We start from the raw sequence: 23,166 nt of genomic DNA, 5'->3' as shown, positions 1-23,166 counted from the left end.
CATTGTTATATGTGTATTTTTTAATATGTCATAATTGAATGAAAAACATGTATATAGGACAGTTACTTAGCTTTTTGTCTTGTTCTTCATTGTGACATGAATTTTCCATGCTGTATCAATTACAAATCATAACACACAAAACAAAGAGGTGTACTGCATTAGTGTTGTCTGACAGGTAGCAGAGTAAACCTGCCAATACTTAATGCATAGCACTGTCATGACTTCTCACTTTAAAAAAAAAAACAAAGAAAAAAAAACACATTGTCAATGTCAAAATGAAAAAGAACAACCAACTGTCCAATCACAGCTTGAGGACAGGACAATGGGCGTGAGACTTCAGGATGGATAAATTTTGCAGCACATAACTTTACAACTGCTTACGAAAGCACAAAGTCTAGAAGTTTTTGCCAATAAATAACTTCCAGGTACAAAAGGCCACTCACAGTAGGTCTCCTCATACAGTAATTTTAAAAGTTTTAAGTGACAGCTGACTATCAGTAGTAGTAACATAATGTACATCAAAATTCATCCATCCTATAATCTTTGTTTTTAATGCAGCAGGAAAATTCATGTCACAATGAAAATCAAATCATTCAGTTATTAAAGACCACAAAGCTAAATAACTATCTCTTTAATATATGTTTTCATGTATTTATGACACAGTAAACATACATAAAAAGGAAATACATATGACAATGTGCCTTGTATTTCACTTTATTTCTTTGTTTGATGTGTTTTTATTTTAGCACTCTAAATCTTCCACAGTAGAGCCAGGTTTGGCTTGATTTCCAAAAGCATGTTGAGCCTAAGGTGTCGCATCTTTGACCACTGCAGGTCAATGGTCAAAGCGAACCTTAGTGTTAAGATGCTTAAGGGAAAATGAGGTCCGCTGGCCTTCACATGGAGATGCTGCTGTAGAGCTGGTCGATCTTCCCCTTGAAGAACTCCTTCAGCTCCGGTCTCTTGGCCTTTAGTGTTGGAGTCAGGAGGCCGTTTTCAATGGAGAACATCTCGTTGTGGACGTAGATGTTCTTCACCTTAATGCAAAATGGAAAAGAATAGAAAAGATGCTGAATGAGACCAAGATTCTTGAGAGTCTCTCCAAAGTTACTGAAGGCTTCCTTGGATAAGAACAGACACGAATCCCAGCTCGGTGTAAATTAAGGCAATGTTATTATAGAAAACAAAAGCATTGGTGTAAATAAGACCTGTAATTAATATTTTTGGGCCAGCCTTTACTTATCCAGGAAAGGGTGTTTTATATACCTAAAGATGAAGATTTGAAGAAGAATAAAGAAAGGTTTACAATGTGTAGTAGTACAAGTATAACCACGGTATTTTAATTGGTCTTAATTTTGTAAATAAACTACAGACAATACTGCTGCAATAAAAGGCAAACCAAACATTTTTATGATTTATACATTTTTTGCCTGCCCACCTGCTCAAAGGAGTGAAGGCCACTGCCCTTGCCGAGACGTACCAAATCTTCAAGGATTGCTTTCTTTAGTTCCTGTTGACAAAAGAAGAAAATTATCCTCCTAAAAGTATTTACAGCATCTATTATAAGCAATGATATCTGAGGGTTTATTATATCTAGCAAGGGTTTGACGTGTCACCTACCGTGTTTTTACAGAGGTCCTTGTAGGTACCTAATATGCCTTTCTTCTTGGCCCATTCGGGCATGACTTCAGGGTCAGGAACCACAATGCCCACCAAACAGGACTGGAAAGAGCAAACACACACACAAAAAAAAAAGTCAAAAAATTGTGTACCAATTCATCCAAAAAATGGCAACAGGTAGGTGAGCATGTATTTTATTTGTTCTGGTTCGATGTGGCGCATATCGCTTAAAGAACGATGGCACAGACATACTATCAGAGCTACAAAGTACATTCATGCCTTTGAAAGCTAAACTTGGACAAATAAGAATCTGAGCAGAAGACCTACTCCATATTAAGGTCTATGGAACAATATCGTACTGTGAATGTGAGCCTACTAATGTCTTTACCTGCAGACTGTCTCCATGAACATAGAGCTGTGCCACAGGTTCACTCCTAATGTAGATGTTCTCGATCTTCTCAGGGGAGATGTACTCGCCCTGTGCCAACTTGAAGATATGCTTCTTCCTGTCAATGATCTTCAGTGTGCCATTCTGCAGGAGAGGAGAGGTTGAGAAGAGAAAACAGGATGAATTATTTAAAGCAAATGCTGTATAACATCAAATATTTTTGTCATTATTATGACTAAATACTGGAATCAAATGTAAGCTGCATGTACATACAGGTAACCATTTTCCAATGTCTCCGGTGTGGAGCCAGCCGTCTGCATCCAGCGTCTCGGCTGTCCTCTCTGGATCTTTGAGGTAGCCCTTAAACACATTTGGTCCCTTCACACAAACCTAGATGGAAGATCAGAAAATTAGAAAAAGGTTGAGGTTGGAGGTGAAATACTGTATATACACTTTAATATATACACTGTAGCTCCTGTACTAACACAGGTTTTTAAAAGTCTCCAAAGATTATACTCTTTTATTTCTTCCTACTCTAGTTGTCTTTATGTCTGGCCTTGTTTCTTCAAGTCAAAGGCGCACTGTAAAATTTTAAATGAGCTTAAACTTAGCTCTCTGACGTGTGGATACTGTGATGAACACACACACACACACACACACACACACACACACACACACACACACACACACACACACACACACACACATACTCACATACATACATGTGCAGTATGTATATCTCTTTCGTTGCTTACCTCTCCCTCTCCCTTAGAGGCAAAGTAGTTCTTCTCAGGAACATCCACCAGTTTAATGAGGTTACATGGCAGCGGAGCCCCGACGTGACCTATTTGGTCAGAACAAGATCAATAGTTAGGAACTCACCAAAATGAGTTTTCTTCAGTTTTTCCTCACAGTTTTGACAGTGATGAGGCCTTCATCAATGCTAACAATGACCACTGCCAACTAAATGAGTTTCCTCAGACTCATCAAAAAAAAGTTCACAGCATGTCAGTGGAAACTAAAGGAGAAAAAGGAAGTAAGATCAGTCAACATCTGTTTTCAAAGAAATACAGATGATACAGAGCTCATGAAATATTATAACTGAGCAGCAGGGGGTGTTGCTAGACTGCATTTACATGGCATTTCCAATGGTAGTATTATCTAATAGCCTTTTAGTTACCGCTCTGTCTGAAATGCAGTCATTCAACTTGTGCCATTTCTTTCTTAGTGTTTGTTTCTGCCATCCTTTCCCGCAAAAAAATATGTGAACATGAGCAGAGGAAAGAGCTAACATTAAGTGAAATGGTCATAGAAACTGAGTACCTTCTAAGTGTCCTTGTACTTTTCAGGAAACATTTTTAAGTCAGTAATTTTACTTTTATGTACAGTATTTATTTCACAATGTCTGAAATCACAAGTAGAGTACAGAATTCGAAGCCTCTCCTCTTCAATCAGGTATGTGTAGATGAAGTGGAGTAATGTTTACTTTTTTCACCATTTATGTTCCTTAGATCAATTTCCAAAGTAACCTAGTTTACTACCGCCCTCTTTTAGAGTCACTTAAGAAAGCTCAGATCCAACAATGTTGTCTCAGTGCCTCTTCTAAAATATAAGTCATTAACTTTTATGCTGGGTACATTTTAAATGAGGGGCTTTTGCCTTTTACATGAGCAGCGTTTTACAATGGTACATTTTCTCCAGTCAAATATTAGCAGGTGAGCTGTGCCTGTGTTTGAGAAGGAGATTAAATTACTCTTTGAAAGAGACATTTCTGACTGCATGTGCTGCACATGCAAAACATTTGTTTAGTTTTACTTTTACTGATTCAGATATAAACAAATTCAAATAATGATAAAGACTATACCGTCGCAGCAGCTGCTTTATAATATAAAGGTGAAAGGTCATGTGATATTTTATTAGCAATCAAATCAAACCCAGTTGTCGTTAAAGCTCTGTCTACACGGTGTTAAAGAAGACTCAAAAAAGTGGAGGCCTGGAAAACTTCTTCAGCGCCCATGATGGGTTGTCAACTGCTAATGGAATGAACAGGGCACCATCCAGTTCTTGATGGCAACTTGTCCCAACAGCATTCCACGTTACTGATCCATAAATAGAGGTTGAGCTCTCAAGCTATTTGCTAGTTGACAAGGCTTATTATGAAACCAAGAGGAAAAACTGAGTGTTTTTCAAACTTTGGCAATTTTCAAAAACATTCAGAAACCATTTGAGAAAAAAATGATCTGAAGTTTCATATATAAACCTTAGAATTACAGTTATCTGTATTGTGTGTGTCAAATCATGTACATTCAATAATGCAATGATAGAAATAATAATTATTTGTATTCAATTGTAGTGATATTGACCCTCAAAAGACAAATCTAATTGCTCTGAAGGTACAGCTCAATTAAGAAACATGCACTCTTTTATTTTGGTAGAACTCTACCCTATAAATATACCATTTGATAAATGTCTTCAGAGGATGACACAATTTACACTTAAGTGTTAACTGCATGGAAGTCACTTTGGAAATTACCATCAGTGTCAAGCAGTCTAACACAACAATGTGGCACACTACAGGATAAATACAGGCAGTTATGCCAGCTACAGTCTTTTATACCTGCTTGTTGATTTTGGAAGTCACCTAAGCAGGCATTATGATAGTTGATCATGTCAGGCCTAACAGGTCTATTTTCTCTGTCACCATTTAAGGCCCCCCCCATCAATCTACAGGATACAATGCACACGTCCTACTTTTTCCTTCTGAGAGCAGTCTACAAATTGTTTATTGCGTGCAGAGCTGATAAGGCATGAGTTTTTACGTCATTATCTCAGTGGCACAGTCACAGTTTTGAACAATGTCATTAAAATTGATTCGAGCAGCAGCAGTGATTACAGAATTCACTTATCAAGTTTATAGATACAGTGACCTCAATTAAAGACCAATCCAGTGTGGGACTTGTTAATTCCTTATAACTCCAGCCACATCACTTTTAAACCTTTGGACTGATACCAAAGTCAAGTAAACAGGTCTAGTCAGAGATAAAGCGGTCTGTTGCATAAACCTTGGCTCACCTGGGGTCCAGTCTCCAGGTGTGGTGAAGGTGCAGCCAGCTGTGCACTCTGTCTGGCCATACGCCTCATACACCTGCACATAGACACAGACAATGTTGAAAGGAGAGGTGTGCGTGCACCTATATACTGTATTGGTATGTGAATGTGTAGTTTGGGGCAACGTGCATCAGTGCATATACTGCATGCCGGCCAGACACAGTTTATACCTATCTTTGTGAGGACCAAGTTTTATACCCTAAGGGTGAGGACATGTTGTCTGATCCCCTCTTCTGAACAGGGTTTTAGGATTATACCTGCAATAACTGCTTTTTTTGGCTATGTGGTTGTGATGACATATCATCTCTTTTTAAGTTAATATGGAGAACTTGTTAGCAAACAGCTGCATATTTACTCATCCAGCAGTTACATAGCAACATAATCATTCAATTGAAGTCCTGTGTCTGGCCACTGATCTCAGTTCAATATTCACATTCAGTTTTGGACTTTACCAACCTCTGAGGGTAATATAGGGTAGTCTGTCTCTCTTTAAATGTGCCACTGTGTTCACCAGCAAGTACTTTACTGTGTCTCTCTGCCATTTGGTGCAGAGCAGGTGGTGTACAGAGCGCTATTTTTGCAGAAAACAGCTGCCTACTGTGGCTCACTTACAGTCAAACAATGAGCTGAAATTCACTGTAAATGCTCTGTAAATAATTCTCTGTAGATTCATCGCCATGAGTGACCCCTTTCATGTTGTTTTGACAGTTTTTTCATTTGACACATTGTCATTATAAAGATATAGATTATAGCCACTTAAAGGTTAGACCTATTCTTAGGTTAAGGATGTGAGAAGGGTTAGGCATATGTTTATGATGTTTAGATTTAGGGCCTAGAGAATTCATTATATCAGTGAGGTTTTTGTGTGTGTGTGTGTGTGTGTGTGTGTGTGTGTGTGTGTGTGTGTGTGTGTGTGTGTGTGTGTGTGTGTGTGTGTGTGTGTCTGTGTGTGTGTGTCTGTGTGTTTCACCTGGCATCCCAGAGCTGCTCTAAGGAATCCCAGGACACTGGGCGAGGTAGGAGCCGCTCCAGTTATAATCATCCTCAACCTTCCTCCCAGGCTGGCCTGTCCAAAAGGGAAACATATTATTAGTATAAAAACATGTCCAGGAATATATTGATGTTGACATTGAATTGGAAAGATTGGGGTTTAAAGGCATGATGACGGTTATTGGGCTCATTTGTTAGGGAAATCTAAACAGACCACATCCTCCCAGTCTGGATGAAACATATTAGCTGAGTTTAGTTCAGCCATGAATGTAATGTTAAAGAATAAGTACATAATGATCACTTGGAAGATTATCCAAGAGGTTTTAACACAACACTGAAACACACTAGAGGGTAAATACAGGCGACTGTGATAGCTACTTGTCTTTTACACCCACTTGTTTGTGATGGATTTTAAAGAATGGGTGAAAATCAGGTTATAAAAATACCTTTCACAGCCCAAAAACCATATAGTGAATGTAAACTGTATGGCTCTGACCTCAGCTGGGATCTACGTCAACTAGACTGTTCCAGGCATGAAGTTATTTTCTGAAATGCACTGAACAAACAGAAGCGTATGATGTCATTATGCTGTTGCAGGATAGCAGCAGTTAATGTAATAGATGTCCACAGTAGCACATGTGGACATCCCACTTAGGCAGCTGGGGCCCAGGAGGTAGAGCAGGTCGTTCATTTTCGAAGTGTCCTTGGGCAAGACACTAAACCCCAAATTGCCCCTGATGTATCACTGGTGGAGTGTGTATCATCTAGGTGTGTGTGATAGAAACCTGCATATGCATAGTAAAAGTGCTGTATGAATGTGTGAGTGAATGGGTGAATGTGGCTTGAAGTGTAAAGCGCTTTATACTAGATGTAGAAGTACTATAAAAGTGCATGAGGTAGACGCCCCACATTTGGTTCAGGGAGCGGAGAAACTATTTACCTGAATCTTACTGAAGAAGATTTTGTCCCAGATGCTGTCACTGCGAATGATTCCGCTGCTGACTTCAGCACCTTTTCTCTTAGCAGCAAAGTTGAGCAGCCAACGCTTCAATGGGCTGTTAGCCTGGCTGAAGATCTGCAGTGGAGACAAAGAAAAAAAACACCAATGTTTTGGTTAGGATTGGCTGGCGCCTGTCCCTTCTCCCTCCAGCTGTGGAAAACATGTAAATTTATTCATGCAAATTGTCCTGAAATTACCAGGAAGTACGCAAAACCAAACTGATGTCTTCTTTTACATTATTCTCCGTAACCCTCTTTAAGTTTATTACACAACATCTGTTTCTCAAGTCATTGTTGAAAATCAAGACTTCATCCTATGGATGGCAACGATGTTTGTATGACTCATAAAGGTAGCGCTAAACTATTTCTTTGGATTTTCAAACCACAAATCCCTGTGTGAGTCAGTCACTTTCCCAGACAGTGCGAATTTTCACAGATGTTCTGATTTCTGGAGAAAATCTCAATGAACTGAACAAGTTAATGTGATTGTTCTCTTAAGAGTCCTGTCTGTATCTGTTCAGTATCAACTCACCTTGTCGTACATGCGGTTGAGTAGTCGAGGCACCACAGGGAAAATGGTAGGCCGCAGGGCCTTCATGTCATCTGGGAGGAGACGGATGTCGCCCTGATAGAAGCCGATCCGCCCTCCATGGCAGTAAACCACAGACTGCAGAGACAGACACATAACATAAATAGTGACATTAAAGCTATTAGCTATATTGTATATTTTACACAGAAAATCCCAACACAGTGAGGGTTTTTTTTTTTTAGATATGTGGTGATAAAATTTACATTACAGCCAACAATTGATGGAAATGAATGGTGAACTTTATCTATAACACTTTTTAAAACAGTAGTCAAAGTGCAAGAAAATAGATCTTTATATTCATAAAATTCTGCACATAATCTTGTGGATGAAGTGCAGAGTGACTTCTCTCTACTAATTGTGCTACACAGGATAAGAGATCCATTATGAATGGGTAAATGACTGATAAACTTACAAGCACTTGTTGGTGACTCATGTGAAAGACCAGTTAATATATCTGTCATTGTATTTGTGGTAAAGGGTCAGGGTTCTCATTCCCAACCTCTCAAGTACCAATGTCCTTTTGCAAAAAGAGGAACCTTACTGTCATGTTTGAATGATCATTGATGCATTGGAAAATGCTCATTCAGTGGTTGTTAGTGTGTGGAAGACATTCATTGTTACCATCAGTGATGAGGGAATTAATGAGTAGAGGTACCAGTATAAAATGTATACATTCTCCTTTACAAATAAAAGTAAAGAACCCAAAGTAAACAGCTGAGCAGTCAAGATGGAGCTATTTGTGGAAATTATTGATGAAATTGCATGAAAATCATCAATAATAAACACACACCACACTGTAGTAGATGACTAAATATTGTACAATATAGTGGACTGTTCACATGCACAAAGCAGAGTGTCAGTGGAGAGTCCCCAGAACAACAGTGTGAAACTCCCTTTTTATACCAATAGAAGAGAACAAAGAAACCCTGTCTGGTTTATCTGATAGTAACCAGTGACAGATTTAAAGCCAATATCAGGAAGCACTCAGCCCCACATATATCAGACCTATGGAACATGTTCATGCCTGAAAGAACACACTAACATTTACCACAAAATACTCAAACATACAGGAATATTATTCATACTATAAAAGATATAAGCTCATAATAGAACAACCACATTCCTCCATATTCTATAGAATGCTTTCCTAGCATGGATAAAGAAATTACAACTAACAGCATAACATTACATAGTACTCACACAGCACAACTATATCATACTGCTATGCCATGTTCATACACTGTTGCTCATAAAGTTGGAATAAAATATTTTTTTCCTTTTTCCATGAAATGATTGTGACAATGTGATTTACTTAATTTCACCTGGGTAATTGGGACACATAATGTAATCATTGCACCTGGTCAAAAGTGATTACTGATGCATTTAAGTAGGAATAAACAGAGGATCGATTGGAAAACAAAATTATTCCAACTTTATGGGCGACAGTATATATCATATGTAAAGAACAGTTATGTAAGGATGTTATGAAAGGATGTTTTCATTGTCTTATCCAAAATATTTTCACAGTTCCTAACCTTGGGGTCAGGCCCCTGTCAGTGGTTCACAAAATAAAATTGTGGGGTCGCGAGATGATTAATGGAAGATAAGAGTTGTAAAAAGTAAAAGCAGAAGCAGCAGAAGAAGTGCTGTTGCACTCCTTCTGTGTGGCGGTGCTGATTACATTTGAACAATTCTGACTCAAATCAAGAAATGACACATCAGAAAAGTGAGAAAACTGAAGTGCAGTTTGCAAATTCTGCTGTTGCAGATTGTAGTACAAACTAACAGAGGATATTCTAAATGAGATGTATATTCAGTTTGTGTTATGTTCACACGCCTTGCGGATTGCGACACTTCCACGGACTGGCCGAGGATTAACCAAGCACACATCCTTTGTTATCAAGTGGCTGTGAAAAAAAACTGCATTATGTGTCCCACTTCCTGTTTCTGAGGCCATCTGAGGACACAGCGTAACAGAGGGTCCACCCTCTTTTTTCCCTATGATAGAGCCACCACTGGTGTTAGATATGGAGTGCGGTGTATTTGTGTGCATGTGTGAGAGTCTTGAACTTGTTTCTACTGTGTGACCTGATGAGCTGACTTGTAGGGAAGTTAGGTGATTTCCTGTGTCTGAGTCTCACGTTGCTAAAAACACTGCTATGCAGGCAAACAAACCAGGCGGGTTCAGCCTGATACAACATGACTAGCCACACACTCACAAGTGAAGAACCACAAACACACACACACACACAAAATACACTATTACTGATCCACTTAATGGAATAATGATACCTAGTATTAAAAACGCTCAGCAAGGCTAAAGGTCATCTAAATCCAGTCTCACTACATCCTGTCTGAACTGTTTAATGTTTGATGTCAAGTTTTGTGACTGATCCTGAATAAGTTATGATAAGTGGTGTGAGCAAAACCCACAGCCTTGACTGACAGACTTTATATTCCCAGATTCTAAGTAAAAACAACCTCCTCTTGCCTTCAGTTAGTCTGTGTGAGGTCTGGAGGCTAACTGCTCAATTTGCTGTCAATATTTAGTCAAAAAACTTGAGTGGAAACTACTGGAGGGAAATAAAAGAAGAAAAACCGACACAAAATCTGATGCAACCTTCACTATTTATGTCTTTGTTTGATCTCCATTAAATGTTTAAAAGTTTCCTTCTATCTCTGAGAAAAAATTGACCTTGCCCAGGCAGACGGACAGGGGAAATCCTCCAACGCAGTGTTTAATTTGGACATACAGTGATGAATGTTGTGTCTGTCAGTGTGTTTATATGCAAGTAACCTGTAGTTATCTGATTTCCTACACATTGGCAATTGGAGTGAAGGGGCTTCAAAGAAACCTGGTTAACACAGCTACACTTCTGGAAGACAAACCTGATTTCTCTGTTTCATGTAAATACTTACATGGGTTTCTGGTTGGACTTTTCCCGGAAAATATGTGAATGGCAGGGGATTCAGAGAGGGAATGTATCCCTGTAGTGCTCATTTCGTAGGCAGCATAATTAAAGCCAAACTGACTAAAACTGAAACTGATGAATCACGTTTTTTTCCATAGTTGAACAGTAGACCCTTTGCAAGATTTGGGCACTGTAAAATGGTGAATGCTCTAACTACAGTCCAAATGTTCCAACAAACCAGTTTGGTTCTAAAATATGTTAGAAGAGAAATCTGTTGGTGACCAGCTGCATGTAAACACAGGCTTTTACAGTAAACACTGCTGATCTCTGAGCTGCTTGCAAACATGCCCTCTGATTTCCTGCCTTAACCTGAGTTCTTGCAATAACATTTTGTGCATATAGATTGAAAGTTCTCAGACATCTGCATATGTGCGTGTGTGTGCACGTGCTTCAGCAGGGGAAATGATGTAAGATGCACACCACTGACTGTAAAATGCAGACATGGAATTTATCCTCAGAGTTGGAAAGCAAAACTAAAAAAAAAAAAAAAAAGAGAAGATAATTTGGGGAGAAAGAGTCTCTCTCCATCTTTTCTTTCTTTCCCATACACTACAGTTCATACAAGGACATACAAACATACAAGTTCAAATTAGTGCCCACCTTCCTTCCTCTGCCCTGCTACCATCTTAACAGCTTGAAAATCATAAACATACTGTAACTATCTCGTTGTTGTGATTACAGATCTCAGTTCGAGCCACTTACCTCAATGAGCCTCTCAAACATGTGGGCCAGTGGCAGGAAGGAAATGAGGCAATCATCTTGGTTGGGGAAAATGACTTTCTGCAGGAGACAATAGAAGGGAATCAGATGGCCCTAAAAATATTTTTGCAACACAGCAATTTAATGAAAAATAGAAGTTTCATGTAAAAGAATGTTAAAAAATAAAACCAGACTGATGAATCACAAAGTCAGACCTTGACATTAAATCATCCCAAAACCTGGGTGACATCTGGGGGGGTGGAGGGGGTGGGGTTATGAAAGATGTCCTGAGCCAAGGACAAAAGAAGAGAAGGTCACTTACATCTGTTACTTTGAGGAAGCCTGAGAAATCAGCTACCACGTTCCCATGGGTAAGCATGACTCCCTTTGGGTTTCCTGTGTAAGCAGATAGAAAAGACAAACACACCAACATCACAGAAGTGAAACTCTCGTCACCTACCCGAGGATCCAACAGTCATCAAATGGACAGGCAAAAGGAATCCAGGCCTGGGAAGACATATCTCTGCAGAATTTCCTCTGAATTGTACTCGCAATCTCTTTGAACAGAGGAATAACTTATGCACTCATGGACCACAGCATGTGCCATCTGAACACACACACATACATGCTGTATGTCTGAAGCTAATTTTCAAAATATAGCACTATCGAATCTATTATTTACAAAATTCAGCTGCAATCACTTTATTTAATTCACATTTAATCATGTGAGACATTAAGATTTGGGAATATTATGTCTATATTATGTATTTTCTCTGGTTACTTTGCCTCTAGAAACTATAAATACACAGTTGAATAAATATTTTACTCAAATTACCAGACTGAAGCCACGTGCCACTATCATTTCAAGTGGAAAATTAGGAGTCTATGATGTCACACTTTAAAATGGTTGTGGCAATTCCTATAAGAGACTAAAATTACCATTTCTCTTCTCAGTTTCTGTAAAGTCATTTGATCCATCGATCACACACACACTGGTTTGTGTGAAGCAATGTCTCTTGAATAAAATGCGTTCCTCTTTCTAAACACGCCATCTGTCTCACACAGCTGTGAGCAATGTTTTAGATTCAGAGCTGAATAGATGTTGCAACAGAGACGGAGGGAATTCATAGGAAATGCAGAGCGATTTGAGGAAACGAGGCAGCAAGTCTCCCTCGATGCCAGCAGGTGGCAGTGTTTTCAGCACACCAGTGCACACTGAATGTGCTGAGCTGCATCTGCTGTCACTTGTAAACTGACACCAGTGTGTCCTCACTTGACCTGGCCTTGGTTCCCTTGTCGGTTGGTTTCAGAGGCTGTTGTTGCTGTGGGGTAAGAAAAAAAAAAAAAAGAAAGCAGCAATGCTTCCTTACTTTGATGAATGTGCTGCTCTCTGGCATGTCAGAACACGCTGGTGGAATATATTTATATAATGAGAGGAAGGAGAGGGAAAATCATCCTCTTGCTAATAGGTAACTCTGCTGTTGTGTTGTAACTAGATTTATTTACGGTAAATACTAATCTTACTGTCGCTCATTAAAGTGGAAGTGGAGTATTTGATTATTATTATTTATTTATTTATTATTTTTAGATCCGAAAATCCTCACATTTCTCGGAATTATGGAGGAGCGGCCCTGTTGTAAATGTGAATTACAATGTGGCATACTTTTGTCTTCTGTTTTCCTTAGCAAAATACATTCAAATGCATTACACAGAGATTACCATATACTGATTGTCAAACCAATTTTCATGTCAAAAAAACATCATTATTAGAAATTTCCTGCAAACTACTACTGAATGATTTATCTTGTCTATGCTATTTTTGTGCACAGTATACTTTAAATACTTTAAACCACTTGATTATCATAATCGTTATTTACAGGTTTAATTTATAGTGCCTGACAACATCATGAGTGCTTTTATTTTCAGCATGAGTGATCCCAGTTTAAAGTGGCACACTGCCTAAATCTCACAGTGCTAGTGACATGCTGTATCCACTGAGTCACACAGGATCAACATCCAGAAAGCAAAGGGCAGGTGACTGATTTTGCAGCCAACGCATTGTGCTTTCAGTGAAATAGACAAGCCAAGCCAGCAGAGTGTGCAGACTTTGACTTCTTAACTCCTCCTAAGAATCAAATATGTGTCATGCATCTGATCAACTTCCACTAGGCTGAACAGGAATTTTGCAGAACAGTTTATGAACAGGTGTGTCCTCGGCAGGCTGTCCTGTCTGACCTGTTAACTAATAATGCAGACCAAGCATTATTTAATCAATCAAAACCTGTGCGTGACTTCATTGGTAATTTGATTTAGTTGTATTCAAAATGACCTGTCCACATGTTTGACATCTTCAATTAACAATTGTATCATAATTGTAAAATCATAAACAACAGGGAGAACAATGAATAAAAGGATCAAAGTCAGGTGATGAGTCAAAGCGCACATAACTGTTTGACAAGAAGTTAAAGGAGCAGTTTCTGGTAAGTGCAATTATCCCATTGTTAACACAGCAGGTGTAGGTATGGTGCGGTATGGTGCAGTATGGGAAATATTTTGCATGGGGAAACACACAGATCCCTACAGAGAGGCAAATTAACTATTTTCATATATATTTAGCATCTTTAGATACCAAACCCAATACTATGTATTAATATTTAGTCTATCATGCCTTCTCTTTTCTTATCTCTCATTAAAATATGAACATGTATGATTGGCTCTGCTGTTAACAGCCTGTAAAATGACAGTCAAAACTTAACAGTAGCTAATAGGAATAAATTGATAGGCTACTGATAGCATTGTTAGCCACTTAGCTGCGCCACTCATGTTCCTATTTGTGAATTTATTGGCACCAAACACAAATGAAGCATGTTATCCACGTAATTTATACAATTAATACCTGTGGTTCCACTGGTGAAACACACAATAGACAGGTCGTCCGGTGCTGGTGGCTGCGGAGAAAAAAATGATACTAGTCAGAAGACGTGTGACACAATCATAAAATAAACTTCTGCTTGTATCTTTTCCAAGTGTAAACTGCACCAACACGTGTCATTACAGGGTAAAGAATGTTGGATGTTTGTAAATGTTGAGCTGCATTCACACTGCTTGGCTCTGTCCCATTTCTTTGTCATCACAGCACTATTTCATCAAAGTGCTTTCAATGTATGTCCTATCCAAGACGGCTCTCTCTCTGATTTTCAGAGAAAGAGATTCACTCTGCCAGCTAAGCTTAGCTGGCTAATATCCAGTAGCCGCAGGGTTGGGCCTGAATTGTCAGTGTTCAGTCTAGTTTAATCTGTAAAACCAGGCAAAATATGAATAAAGCCATGTGAAGATACTTGTCTTTTGTATTTTGGACTGAAAAGCAAATATAAAGCTTTCAGCAACACTGTTGTCTTGCTCATTTATAAAGTCTCAGATTATTACATTAATCCCTTGTCTGGCTTTAGACAAGTTCAGTGACGTAGTCAGCAGGCGTAGTGTTTATCATGTTCACTATCTTTGTTTAGCATGCTATTATACTAACATTTCCTAATTACTATTAAAAAAAAAGTATGATTCATCGTCTGCGAAACATTCGTAATATCTGTTCAAAATTTAATCAATCCAATAGTTGTTGAGATATTTCAGACTGGACCAAAGTGGTGGAGCGACTGAGAGACCAACATCGTTAGAGCCATGCTGTTAGCGAGTCTAAAAATGTTGTTCCCTATGTATAGTGGAATTGTGATTTAGTACTTACTATAGGTTTTCTGTAGTGCTCTCTGCCCAGAGCCTGTGAGAAAAAACAAGATGAAAATAATTATTACTAAAGGACTTGACACTTGACATGCACAAATGACATTAAAACAACACTGTCTGGCGTAATTTAAGGGTTATTTCTCCTGATTCCTTGAACGTGAGCAACTTTTCTTAATCAAGGATAGCAACATGTGGGTCAGTGTTGATGGGGGCGTGTTTGATTTGTCATCATTTGGTTACTGAAGGCCAAACATTTACATGTGTCAGTGTAGATCAAGTATAGCAGCATTTACAATAACTCATTTCATTTCATTTAAGGAGGTGTTTGCTAAACTGGGTGTCTATCACACTGGCACAGTTACACAACGATTGGTCATCAGAGAAAAATGAACATGTGACGGCCAGCTACTTTCCTGTGATTGTCTTTGCTTTCCGCAACTCATTGGAACATCCTCACTGTGCTATAAATGCCTTGTATATTTTATTCAACCACAGCACAACTTTTTTTGCCCTTTTTTTGATCTTTGTATTTTTCACCTTTTGGATATAAGATGTCATCACCTCATCATTTTATCCTATTAAACATTTGTGTTAAATTGTGTCATAACTAACGTATGAATTTGTGAATTGTGGCCAAAAAACATGTTTTGTGAGGTCACACCGACCTTGACTTTTGACCTATGACTACCTAATAAGTTCATCCTTGAAATGTGCATCTATCTCAAAAAAGCCTCAGCTATGACCTGCTGGACCAGTTTCATGTGTCTGTTTGTTGTGGTGATTGAGCTAATGGGGCATTAACAGTTACGGTTATAAAAAGAGCAGTGAAATTACTGTAAATGAGACAGACATAGGGTCTATTTTAATGCAATACGCGCTGTCTGTGTGGGATTTTGCGATTGTGAAATGCCACATGTGTCAGATTCTGCAGAGCTAGAGGCAAGTACAGACAGATCTCCCCAAACATGGCTAAGAAGTGACGCAATGTTTTGATAGTGTGTTGACTAGATCTAAACATCACTTTGTTATGACTGGATGTTAAAAAAATCAACTTGTGCAAAGGTGAAGTTTCCTGACTGTTGCCACCTATAAAAAAGTATGTTATCCCTGCAGCCATTACTGCTGACACAGACATTTGGATGAATCAACAATCACTCTTCATGACATGACATATTTTTTGAATTACAGTGAATATCAGGATTATTCTTGATTGACAACCACACAGCAGAAAATATCAAAATAGCTCTTTTAAAAACTAATTCAAAGCTCTTTAAGTGTGCGTATACATTTATTTTGATATAGTTTGCATGATCTGCACCAAGCCAATTCTCCCACTAGACCCGTTTTAGCTTTACAGAGTTTCCTCTTTTCCAACGTGTCACACCTCGACTTCCTGTATGGCCTGCACATGGACGCTGCAGTCCTTGCCGCGCTCCATGAGGGTAGAGTTGAAGGCATCCATCAGGATGATTCTTTGCAGGCCCGGAGTCTCCTTCCGCTCAACGTTGTCCAGCAGCACCTCAGCTTTCTCTACTTTGTCGCAGATGACCGTGGAGATGTCAGCTGAAATGACACAAGCACACAAGAGCACACGCACCCTTTGTGTGATTATCAGCAGAATAAAAAACAAAAATAAAACAATCCAAAAAAAAAGAAAAGAAAAGGAAGACTCAAATGTGGGTAGGGAGTTCAATTGAAATCTGATCAGATTTTTTGGTAGTTCTATCTTCAGTTCAGAAATAAAGCAGTTACGTTCAGTTCAGTACAAAACCTATATAAGCACTGTTTATAAGGTTAACAGTTCAGCAGTCACCCATTTGCAGCAGAGTTCTCACATTATGGTTGTCTCTGTGGCTTTTGCAGTCTTTAAATAAAAGTTTAGCCAGGAAGTATCTCACTGAAGTTTGTTCATGTGTAAATAAACTCTAGCTGTAGCACCAGCGGGGATTCAGTTATGTGCCTCCAATCCGTACACTCCACCAGATATTAGAGAAAGAAAAAACAACCAAGAGAAGACAATTTGTTTCTACAAGCAGATAAACGTTGGCTGACGATGACAGTTGCCTCAGCAGTCAGGATAAAAAAAGAACTGACTCATGGGAGAAACATTAACAACCACATGTGTACCAGCGCTGCTGTATGTCCCACACATAACTAAATCCCTGCCAGTGCTACATCTAGAGATTATATTACACATGAACACTGTTGTGTGATTAACATGTGTTGTTAAAGTGAAGATGACGCATTCGGATGCTGATCATTTTCCAAAAGATCACACGGACTGACATTTCAGTAATGTCAGCATCGTCGGTACAGCCTACATAGGCTAAACTGTTCTGGTGAAGATCAACAAATATTGACGAATTATTCTTCTTCTTATCTAAAAGTTAGTGGAACTAGCTTTCAGCAGTCAGTCACACTGATGCGGTTTCAAAACCAAGACACGTACTGAATCTTCAGTAAGTAAAGACCCTTAAATGTCTCATGACATCATGACTTCACTCTACTAAATAAAGTTATTTAGTTGCAGGCTTCATGTGTCTGTTCTTACCAGTATTAATGATGAACCGTATGGCGTCTGGGCCCAGAGTGTCATAAAGGGGAACCACCACCATGGAGTAGGTGTAGCAAGCTAGTTCTGAGATGATCCACTGTAATCACACACAAGTCAGGGGTCAAAGGTCAGTGGTTAGAGTTCATTCATCCACTGAAAATCCGGCCACATCCTTTTACTCTTTCCAAGCCAATACATTTTATTTTCTATGTATATATTTTTCAAGAGGGCAAAGGCGAATCTGTTTAAACAAGAGAGGATCCACAAGTAGAACAGTGTGTACTGTTTTTGAGTGTGTGTGTGTTTATGTTTACATCAGTGGCCTGTATGAACGAAACCATCTGTAAAATGGTTTACCTTGCCTGAGCCAAATGCTGTGTGATACAGACAAGAAGAATGTGAGATTCAGAAGAGACAGACAGAGCAAGAAAAAAAAGAGTGACTGTCACCTCTGGTCGGTTCTGGGCAAACACTCCTATGAACTGGTTGGGGTTGGGCTGGCAGCCTTGGTGCAGCAATCCTGAACCCAGATGCTCGGCCCGGGCTGTCACCTATGGAGTGGGAAGAAGGACAGCAGCTGATTGGATAAGGTGGAACAATACCAAACAAATACTGAGCTAGTTTTCCAGCTAAAGAAAATATTTCATGTGATATTAAAAACTCAGTTTCTTGGGAAATAAACAGCAGAGGGCAGAAATTCTTCTCAGCGTTCGGTGTTTACTAATTTAGGAAAATAAAATAACCTCTGTAATAATTTGAAAGAAAAGGGAAATCCATGGTTGTCATAGTCTGGATTATACATGCTTAAATTGTAAAAAACAATAATATTCAAAGGTCATCTGCCACATTTTAAGCCCATTTTGGAAACATCCACAGTTGCATCTCTCGAGAAATGACTCTCCATTATGTAAACTGTTAAATTACTAAACTCTCATTTCTCAAGTTACCATGATTATGAAACACATCAAAGAAAACAGGGTTTATTTTATTTTTGCTTAGACAGCAAAGAAAGTTGCATAATGACTTTCTTTAGCAAAGTGTTGCACATTATTTTCCATCCTGGGATGAGAATAAACGGTGCATTGCTTAGATTACAGAAAGATATGGCTTCTCACTGAATGAGACTGTTAGCAAGTCCAGACTTATCTGGCTTTCCTGAGAAAAAAGAAAAGAAGAAGAAAAGGACAATCATCCTCCCACAGTTCTCTTGTAAAAAAACATGATGTCACTGATAAAATTGTTGAAGGTGGCATAATTCCCTTCTTGTACAGCCTTGAGCTTTGTTCTACAGTAAATTGCTACATCACTTGTCTTAATAAAATTCCCTGCCTACCCAAAACCTCCACTCCCATGAGTCTCCAAAACATGTCAGGTTGTCTCCTGAATTGATTTATTGAGAACGGAAACTGCTTCATGGGACGCTGGAAGTTTTCCATTGCTCATGAACTGCCAGAGATGACTTCAACACAATTGTGAAGTTTGCTGGTCAGCGCAGTGCTAACAGTGGAAGAGGCCTCCAATCCGTACACTCCACCAGATATTGGAGAAAGAAAAAACTACAGACAGGAGACAATTTGTTTCAACAACAGTTGCCTCAGCAGTCAGGATAGGAAATTAATTGACGCATGGGAGAAATATTAAAAACGACATGTGTGCCAGTGCTGCTGTATGTCCCACACATAACTGAATCCCCGCTGGTGCTACAGCTACAGATTATATTGCACATGAACACCGCTGTGTGATTAACATGTGTTGTTAAAGAAGATGCTGATCATTTTCCAATAGATCACACGGCTTGTCATTTCAGTAATGTCAGCAGCATCAGTACGGCCTACATAGGCTAAAGTCTTTTGGTGGAGATCAACAAATATTGATGAATTATTCCTCTTTGTTTTAAGAATTTAGGTTTTTCATTAATTTTACTGGTTTACATCCCCTTGTCAAAAGGATAAAAACCGATTGCAAGTTGTTGTTTACCTCTGCTGTCAATTTATTGGGAAATCATAAAGATTTGAGCTTATACTGAAAGCGTAAAAGATTATCAATGATGTCCTCAGGGATGGGTTTTAGATTGCCTTTATGTAAAACAAACAGAAGGAAGTTTGGTTTTATTCCGGGGGCCATTACACTAAGAAAAGGTCAGTTCACCTTGTGTACAGACCGAAAAATGCACTTGTACTTTGACACTGTTTGACATAATGTTCGAGGTATTGTTGGCCAGCAACGGATTGGCCACTCACATTAATCCTTGTGTATTTCAACTCTTTTTAACATTTCCTTTCTTGTCACATTTTCACATATTCTGGTTGCTGGGCAGACTGGGTGCTGCAAAGCCTGTGACTGATTATCCTCTGAATGGCACTAACCTCTTTGTAGGACATCCATTTGTAAGGCTGGTTAGGGAGCCGCGAGCCTAAGCAAGGTCCATCACCTGTTGGAAGACAGAGTGAGACATGAGACAAGTTTAAGAACATTGTGAAACCTATGATGGCGGACAAAGCATCACATTTTAAAATAAACATATGACCAAAACTCTGTTAGTAGCCCTGAACCGTAAACATTGTATTTTGTGAGCAAATGGTTGACTTATTATCATTTAGTCACTTTTTAAGCATTCAAATTCTGATAGACAGGACTGGTATAATTATATTTAAAAACAATTTAAAAAGACATTCTAAACTATAATGAGTGGACCACTTCAGAGGATGAGGCTCTCTCAGGAGCAGGTGTGGTTGGAGTGCTCTTAAGCAGAAATGCATTATCTCTGCAATGTGAGTCAGTCGCTTAACGTCCCTGCTTAAACTCCCCGGCTGTGAGCCCTGAAGCTGTTACCATTAGCAACGATGGCCATCCTCTTGGCAACCAGAGGACTCATTTTACCTCAAGCACCAACAAAGCATTGATTAGAGGTTTTATGGTCGAACCACAACATTGTCAAACTGTGTGCTATTTGTGTATAATACATGAAAAAGTACTACAGTGTGTGTGTGTGTGTGTAAGCCATCTTTTACTGTGCGTCTAGCAGTCTAATAACTTCTGTGTGATGATGAAAGAGTTGGACAGACTGACTGAAAGGTCCTGATAAGTATTTTTGTATTCTTAAATGTTTTCTGTGTAATATACCATGACTCACTTTGCCCCTTCTGTATTTTTTATACGTCATATTTTTATAGATAAATTATATTCGTTTATGTTTCTTTCATTTGTGTGTCTGAAAAGCTGAAACATGAAACACTGGAGTTTTGTCCATAAACTAACGTCGGTCGGTAAATATTTGAGCACATTGTCATTTTGATCATGGTAAAACAGCGACAACATTGTTTGCATTTATCTCATGGCTGAATGCTGCCATGAGGTTCCGATAGTGCATCTATGCCTAAGACTCGTGGGAGTTGTAGTTGTTACTTACAGCAGTATTTTATAACTACATCTCCCAAAATCATTATTTTAGATTGGTTAATATAAAATGTAAGTGAGGCATTTTGCTGGGTAATAAGTACTGCATTAGACTTAGAATATAAACTCCCTAATAATTAGTTCATATTTACCAACTCAGGGCTCCTCTCATCTGGATTTTGGCAGCTCGACAGTAAAAAGACACTGTCTGGACAGATTTTTTTTTTGTAAGAAAATCCAGCTGAAAGTAGAAAAGTATGGGGGACACAATATGACTTTGAATAGTGCGGCAAAGGAGTGTGTGTTTGTTTCTATATTTGTGAAACTGTCCATGAATATTGGCATGTGTGTGATTAATAATGTGCGTACAGCTGTATGCCTGTTTGTGTCGACAAATTTATATCTCATTATTATGTAGCCTCATAAGTAAATCAATGTGTGAGTCAAGCGTGTGCATGAAAATGTATTTTTGTGTGTGTGTGTGTGTACCTTCAGATGTTATCTTATCAGTTACATTATCCTTTTGATCACATCTGCTTTGTTGATCCTTGATTGCTCTCTTCATGTTTTATCTATTTCATTTTTAGTCTGTGCGATAAGTTTGTTCTAAGTTCTACGTTCTGTCTGTCTGTCTGTCTTTGCCAGGACACTTCTGTAAAATAGGTTTTTAATCTTAGCAATTAACTTTATAACAGTTAACTTTGTTTTAAAATTACCTTCATAATAACACACTTATATGCTATCCCGTACAATAACAGATGTAAATTAAACTTGTAATATGGGTGGAAAACCCGATTTTGATCTTCTTTTTAGAGTGAAATAAACACTTTGTGAGGAAAGCTGTCCAAGTCTAGAGGAACAGACCAATTTGAATAGTATATATGAGTAGGAGTGGAAACGTCTGTCTGGTTGTGAGCTCACAAGTGAATACTACACAGTGTTTATTCTTCACCCTCAGACAGTATTCTACCCACCAGATATGTGGAGGCCTCTCTGGAAGACCTCGTACATGGTTCTGGCGTCGTCATGGTAATGACTCAGCAGCTTGGAACTGTCGCCCATCATGGACCGGCGACCTCCATCTTCATGCTAATGCAAAGAGAGAGAGAGAGGGTGAGTGAGACAAGGAGACAGTGTAACACCATAAACAACATTTTTGCAACATTTTCTCTAAACTCTGGAGGTGTTAGTATCATAATGAAACAGAACAATGAAACAAAACTTTAAAAAAAAAAGGTCTAATTCATCTGCAACAGGAAGACTGTGTTGAATAGACAGTAGAGGCTGAAGAAAATTGTTTTCCTTGTTCTTTTGTCAGCTCAAAAATACTTAAAAAAATGTCAGAGCTTCTGAATTGAACAGAGCTTTGTTTCTTTCCCCTGTGTGCGCACTGCTGATGCATTCTGGGTGATTAGAGTTAATTCTCACAAAGACAAAGAAAAGTTCAAGCAAATTTCTTTTTGCAAATGAGTCATTTAGGCCGAAAAGATTAGGGAGCCTTTAGCCTTGGGAGTTATGAAACACTGAAACACTGACTTGAAATCATGAGTCTTTGTGTGTCTCTGCATGCGTGTGCTTGTATTGTAGTTTTTGCCAGCACTTCTCAGATACACATTCATCTCAGTCTGTTAAGCAGTAGCATCGCTAGCTCAAACACATTCATCAAGAAAAGAAACCTGTAATAGCCACAGAAAGCGTTTCAAAGGAGTTTCATGTTGATTACAAATGCTGCCAGCCTCAACTGTTAGTCAGAGGGCACAGGGTTGAGGTGTGGGCGTGAAAAAAAACACGTGGTTTGGTTTGGACAGTGGTTAAGGTAAACCAGGACCAGGGTTTAACAGTTTAGTTAAAAGTTTTAATAGTGGCTAACATTCATATATGTCTTTATTACTTCTTTGTTATTATTTATTTATTTATTTATCATTACACTTTTATTAATAATGTAACTTTTGATGTAAACTTTTGCGATGCTATTAAGACAAGTAAAATGCACAAAGTGATTCATTATTATTATTATTATTATTGTTATTAATATGTGAAAATTATCAATTGAATTTTCTCTGAGGGTAGTACAGTGTCCATTCAACACCATTGCTGGCTCAGCATTAGT

General features: G+C 38.6%; 1 protein-coding gene across 6 annotated transcripts in view; it reads right to left on the bottom strand.

Annotated features, from left to right (window-relative positions):
* The window catches only part of acsl6 (acyl-CoA synthetase long chain family member 6), a 37,246-nt gene continuing 14,080 nt past the window's right edge, over positions 1–23,166 (bottom strand). For all 6 annotated transcript variants that reach the window (XM_022762294.1, XM_022762298.1, XM_022762295.1 and 3 more), the window contains 19 exons: positions 22,031–22,145; positions 20,027–20,091; positions 18,110–18,211; positions 17,658–17,757; positions 16,491–16,669; positions 15,108–15,140; positions 14,262–14,313; positions 11,688–11,761; positions 11,369–11,446; positions 7,638–7,772; positions 7,047–7,181; positions 6,087–6,182; positions 5,081–5,153; positions 2,764–2,852; positions 2,282–2,398; positions 2,009–2,152; positions 1,621–1,722; positions 1,439–1,510; positions 1–1,037 (listed from right to left, as the gene is read on the bottom strand). In XM_022762294.1, the coding sequence (XP_022618015.1) occupies positions 897–1,037; positions 1,439–1,510; positions 1,621–1,722; positions 2,009–2,152; positions 2,282–2,398; positions 2,764–2,852; positions 5,081–5,153; positions 6,087–6,182; positions 7,047–7,181; positions 7,638–7,772; positions 11,369–11,446; positions 11,688–11,761; positions 14,262–14,313; positions 15,108–15,140; positions 16,491–16,669; positions 17,658–17,757; positions 18,110–18,211; positions 20,027–20,091; positions 22,031–22,145 (1,902 nt within the window). In that variant the 3' untranslated portion in view covers positions 1–896. The remainder of the gene's footprint in view (positions 1,038–1,438; positions 1,511–1,620; positions 1,723–2,008; positions 2,153–2,281; positions 2,399–2,763; positions 2,853–5,080; positions 5,154–6,086; positions 6,183–7,046; positions 7,182–7,637; positions 7,773–11,368; positions 11,447–11,687; positions 11,762–14,261; positions 14,314–15,107; positions 15,141–16,490; positions 16,670–17,657; positions 17,758–18,109; positions 18,212–20,026; positions 20,092–22,030; positions 22,146–23,166) is intronic.

Source organism: Seriola dumerili, unplaced genomic scaffold (genome assembly GCF_002260705.1).
Source record: "Seriola dumerili isolate Sdu_G_001 unplaced genomic scaffold, Sdu_1.0 BDQW01000449.1, whole genome shotgun sequence".
Classification (NCBI taxonomy): domain Eukaryota; kingdom Metazoa; phylum Chordata; class Actinopteri; order Carangiformes; family Carangidae; genus Seriola; species Seriola dumerili.
Note: the sequence above shows the minus strand (reverse complement) of the source record. Positions and strands in the feature narration are given on the sequence as shown.